Raw genomic sequence first — 5,897 nt, 5'->3', positions numbered from 1 at the left:
TCGACCGACCGCACTAGGTCGGGGTCGTGGGCGGCTCCGTGGCGATTATCGCGGGAGGACCGCCACGGTCCCTTCCCCCTACGCTCATTGAGCGGAGGGAGAGGTTTGTGGCGGTCGAATGGCGCGGCCTGGTGGTGGTCAGTGTTCACGCACCGCCCCGCTGGCTCCTCGTGTCATTCAAGGTGTATCTGGGCGGGCTGCGGGACGTTGTGTCGACGATCCCCCAGGACGGACGCGAGGGGTGGGGCGGTGTTGGACTGGGCGGCGGGCCTAGGCCTCCGATTGTTCAATCGGGGGTCGGCCAGCACGTGCGTGCGATACCAAGGGGAGAACATCGTGGATTTATCCTGGGGGTAGCCCATGTCTGGGGGTGGAGGGTCTCTGAGGTCGAGACCCTGTCGTACCGTCTCTATATTTATATGGAGATGGCCGACACCAACCCGCGCCGCCCGGCCGACCGGCCGCGCCGTTGGGCCTCAGAGGCCCTGGATGAGGACGCGCTGATGGCGGCCTTTCTTGCTGTGGCCTGGCCGGAGCCGCAGACCGGGCCCGTCGCGGACGTGGAGGCGGAGTCCGAGTGGTTTCGGGACGCGATGCAGTCGATCTGCGACTGCGCAATGCCCCGGGCCCAGACTCTGCTTCAGAGGCCGATGTACTGGTGGTCGCACGAAATCGCGGCACTCCGTTAGGAAGGAGATAATCGCGAAATGATAAAATCGTTTCATGAGGTCACCCGAGTTTCATATACAGGGTGTTTGGTAACTGGTGGTACAAGCGAAAAGGGGGTGATTCTACATGAAAGAATAAGTCGAAAATATAGAATAAACATTTTTCGTTTGAGGCTTTGTTTTCGAGAAAATCGACTTTGAATTTTCGCCCGGTACGCATGCACTTGATCATGTCTCGTTATAACGGATTTCACTGTAGATCATTGTCTCGACTGAAGTTATGTTGATAAACACTTCCAATGTCACAGAAGTGTTTTCCTACCTATTATCTTACTATCCGACTTTTATCGCTAAACACTATCAGTATCTATTAGTCTACCATCATGTCTACATACAGCAATCGGGAATATACGGACATGATACTTTCGTTAGGTGCGTGTGGTGGAAACGCATCAGCCGCAGCTAATCATTACAGACACCGGTATCCCAATCGTCGACATCCTGACAGACGAGTTATTCAAAGAGTAGAACGAACCCTCGGCGAGTATGGTTCTTTTGAACAACTTAGACGACATGGTGGTCGTCGACGACACGTTAGTGTGAATGTTGAAGAGCAAATACTAAGGGACATGTTACAACATCCTGACATACAGTCTGTCAAGTAAGAGCGTGATCGACTTTACCGACAGCTAATAAAAGATATCATTCTAATTTATTCATGAGCCGATAGAAGGAAGCTTTGTCCTTGATGCATTGTCAAGAAAGATTCAATTGTCGTTGATTTTTTGGAAGAGAAACACGTTAAGCGTCATGAGTGCTAAATACGCGTCGCGCTACGAGGCTGTGTTCCTTTGCACCCACCCAAAAGGTCCGAAAATGTCGCAATCAGCGGCTGCTAAATACATGAGAAAGTCAAAAGCATTCGTACAGAAGTGGATACAGCGATATAAACTGGAAAAAAATGTCGATGATTTACCGCAACGTGGCTCGATAGGCAAAGTGGACGAAAAAGACGAAAAAAGAATAGTGAATCTGTTTTCGCGGAATCCTGCTTTGACACTGCGTCAAGGACAAGCAAAATTAAAGTCAAAAGGTTTAGATATATCGTACGAAGCTATCCGAACCCATCTCCATGCTCATGACCTGAAATGGCGCAACACAATGAAGAAACCTCTGTTGACTGAAAAACATGTGACGAAGCGACTCGCTTGGGCGCACGAGAATATCGCTGAAGATTTTAACAACGTAATTTTTACTGATGAATGTTCTATATGGGCACGTTGTATCCTCACGCGAGCCTGCTCAACTTCCACCAATAGGCTTGTAAAACCTATACCGTAAAATACGGAATAAAGGTGCATCTTTGGGGCTGCTTCTCAAAGCAGGGATTCGGCACTTTGCACCTGTTTACCTACAGCCCCTGCTCACTTTATTAGACTCACCTGAAGAATTGGTACTTTTTGAAATCCTATAAGGAATTCAACGCTGTTTTCAACCTATGAGGTAATGATTTCGTACTACAAGGTTGCCTTATGGGTTGCCTATCCAAATGTAGTTGGTTTGATTTAAAATTAGGTCGGTAATATCGAATTCTGATTGAAGTGTTTCTTAACCTAGAAATTTTGTAGTTTTCGCTTGTTGTGTATTACATTATAATCAAGGCTCTCAATATTAATTTTTGCACATTTCATTTTGCACAGCATTAGAAGTTCTAAGGTAAGTATTTATTTCACTAATTAATACTACTGCCTATAATTTTTATTGTGGTTTTAAAAAAGGCATCAGTCGATTGATCTTCGATTGGAATTTTTCAGATGGGCAAACGTAAAGATCTTTCTACAGAGCAAAAGTCGTCTGTAATTGCATTAATTCGCAATACAGAATATAGCCAACGAGAGATTGCTAGAAAATGTGGGGTATCGCAATCCTCTGTCAAACGTTTAAGTAATAAGCAGGCCACGGAAAAGAAAGCGTCCACAGAATCCCCATGAAGTTAAAGGCAAAGCGGCTTCAACAAGTGCGTCCGCTAGAAAACTATCTGGCAATTCGTTGGAAGTACCTATAATTGCGAGCCACGGATACAGAATAATTGAATTTGTATCACTGTTTACAACTTTAAGCAGTATTATAAAGTGTAAAACGTGTGATTCAAACATTACTTTTGGTGAAACAAGTGTTAGGGGACTTGGATTCAATTTAGTTGTGAATTGTGAAAACTGTGAACCGCGACATATACAGTCTGTCAAGTAAGAGCGTGATCGACTTTACCGACAGCTAATAAAAGATATCACTCTAATTTATTCGTGAGCCGATAGAAGGAAGCTTTGTCCTTGATGCATTGTCAAGAAAGATTCAATTGTCGTTGATTTTTTGGAAGAGAAACACGTTAAGCGTCATGAGTGCTAAATACGCGTCGCGCTACGAGGCTGTGTTCCTTTGCACCCACCCAAAAGGTCCGAAAATGTCGCAATCAGCGGCTGCTAAATACATGAGAAAGTCGAAAGCATTCGTACAGAAGTGGATACAGCGATATAAACTGGCAAAAAATGTCGATGATTTACCGCAACGTGGCTCGATAGGCAAAGTGGACGAAAAAGACGAAAAAAGAATAGTGAATCTGTTTTCGCGGAATCCTGCTTTGACACTGCGTCAAGGACAAGCAAAATTAAAGTCAAAAGGTTTAGATATATCGTACGAAGCTATCCGAACCCATCTCCATGCTCATGACCTGAAATGGCGCAACACAATGAAGAAACCTCTGTTGACTGAAAAACATGTGACGAAGCGACTCGCTTGGGCGCACGAGAATATCGCTGAAGATTTTAACAACGTAATTTTTACTGATGAATGTTCTATATGGGCACGTTGTATCCTCACGCGAGCCTGGTCAACTTCCACCAATAGGCTTGTCCAGCGGACCGTAAAACACGGAATAAAGGTGCATCTTTGGGGCTGCTTCTCAAAGCAGGGATTCGGCACTTTGCACCTGTTTACCTACAACCTAAATGCTGAGAAAATGCTGCAAATCTACAAAAAGGCTTTGCTACCGTCTGCCAAACGTTGGTTCATCAGTAAAAATGAGGATTGGATTCTGCAGGAGGACAATGATCCTAAACACCGCAGCAAGCTCTGTACCGAGTGGAAGAACCAATCTGGCATTGTTACATTGAATTGGCCGTCGCAGTCGCCCGATGCAAATCCCATCGAAAATGTGTGGGCGTATATTAAGCAGAAGCTTCGTGGAAAATGCACGCACACTTTGAAGCAGTTATCTTGCGAGATTCGTCGGATCTGGAGATCCTTGCCGCTAGAATACGCCGTCAATTTAGTCGAAAGCATGCCTCGGAGATGCCAGGCAATTATCGACGCCGATGGTGACTGGACGCATTATTAACATAATTGCATCATTTTTCTTATTGAGTACAACGCATATGTGTATATAACAATTTTATTTAATAAATTCTTTTGTATATTTATCCGACCACGCTCTTTCTTGACAGACTGTAAGTACAAGAAACCTTTCTTTGCGGTATAATCTTAGTTGCTTCACGATTCTTCGAATTCTACACGAAAACAACTTACATCCTTATTATATCACCAGAGTACAAGGACTCATACCTCATGATAAGATTTCGCGAAAGGCATTTTGTCATTGGTTGCTTCAACAGCATGCCAACGATGCAGAATTTCTGTTAAAAATTTTATGGACCGATGAAGCGAAATTTACAAGGGACGGCATGTGCAATGTCCATAACGTGCATAATTGGCAAACTGAGAATCCTCATTCTATTCTTGAAACACATTTTCAAGTAAGATGGAACGTAAACGTCTGGGCTGGCATAATCGGGCATCTAATTACTGGGTCATATTTTTTCGAAGGAAATGTAACGTCAGCAGCATATTTCGATTTCTTACAAAACAAACTACCGGAATTATTGGAAGATGTACCGCTGAGAACTAGAAGAAATTTAATTTTTCAGCAAGACGGTGCACCGCCACATTTCAGTCGTCAAGTGAGAGATTTTTTAAACCAACATTACCAAAGTTGGATTGGTCGTGCTGGAACAATAGCTTGGCCACCACGCTCTCCTGACTTAACTCCGCTTGACTTTTATTTATGGAGTCATATCAAATTAATTGTGTATTCTGAAGAAATCACAAGTTGCGAGCAATTAAAAGAAAAGATTATTGTAGCCTTTCATACATTAAAACAACAGAATACGTTAGAAAGCGTTCATAGAAATTTAATTAGAAGAGCAGAATTATGTATTCGGCAGAATTTTCAGCAATTTCTGTAATAATAAACTTTATGATTACTTCAACATATTATTTCATTACGTGTTCCTAATTTTCCGTTACGATAAAAACAAACTTGAACTGCGATAATATCCATCGAGACAATGATCTACAGTGAGATCCATAATAAAGCATGTAATTATCAAGATTTACTTTATTAATGCAAAAATTGTTGAAAATGCTGGCCACCGTACACCGAACGTCGAGATCCATTCATCCACGGCATAGTAGGGTGCATGCGTACTCGACGAAAATTTAAAGTCGATTTTCTCGAAAACAAAGCCTCAAACGAAAAATGTTTATTCTATATTTTCGACTTATTCTTTCATGTAGAATCACCCCCTTTTCGCTTGTACCACCAGTTACCAAACACCCTGTATACTCTTGGGAAAATGTCATGAAAGTAAAAACGAGGGAGTTGTGAACCCAGGAAAAAGAGAGAATACTGCGAGCTGGGCGTTGGAAGAGTTTTTCTAGAAAAAAAACTAACCTAATGCCCAACTCAGCCTCCGGGAAGCAGTAGCGTGTGGTGGCCTCGGAGCGGGGTGGGGTTAAACCATTGGAAATAATAGAAGCAAAACAATGAGGTACCGAAAACCTATTGGTACTGTGGGATTTTGTTAAATACTTTTGCGTTTATTATAATAAAAAGTAACCCCACGCAACGCCGGTGCTGTTCACTTATAATCTGCTTCTTTTATCCTCACCGCTGCTCCGATTCTCTCTCTTCCGGCTCGATGCTTGTCGTTTTTTTTTCACATTCGCAGTACCGTGGGAAGATAAGTGATGGGAAACTAGGATGAGGAATAAAGGGGTCGGTTCGGATTCCCAGGAGTTAAAATTACAGATACCCCGAGACTACTAGATCAGCGGCGGTGACACTGACCGTGGCCCCCGCAGAGCTATACGCCGGGATATTGGCCACAGCCAGGG

The 5,897-nt window shown here is 43.5% G+C and overlaps 1 protein-coding gene across 1 annotated transcript; it reads left to right on the top strand.

Annotated features, from left to right (window-relative positions):
- Positions 1-1,478: 1,478 nt before the first annotated feature.
- Positions 1,479-2,009, top strand: LOC108578088. Its single transcript, XM_017941343.1, has one exon. It carries the CDS (start codon positions 1,479-1,481, stop codon positions 2,007-2,009), a length of 531 nt encoding a protein of 176 aa, XP_017796832.1.
- Positions 2,010-5,897: the final 3,888 nt, after the last annotated feature.

Source organism: Habropoda laboriosa, unplaced genomic scaffold (assembly GCF_001263275.1).
Source record: "Habropoda laboriosa isolate 0110345459 unplaced genomic scaffold, ASM126327v1 scaffold1166, whole genome shotgun sequence".
Taxonomy (NCBI): Eukaryota; Metazoa; Arthropoda; class Insecta; order Hymenoptera; family Apidae; genus Habropoda; species Habropoda laboriosa.
Note: the sequence above shows the minus strand (reverse complement) of the source record. Positions and strands in the feature narration are given on the sequence as shown.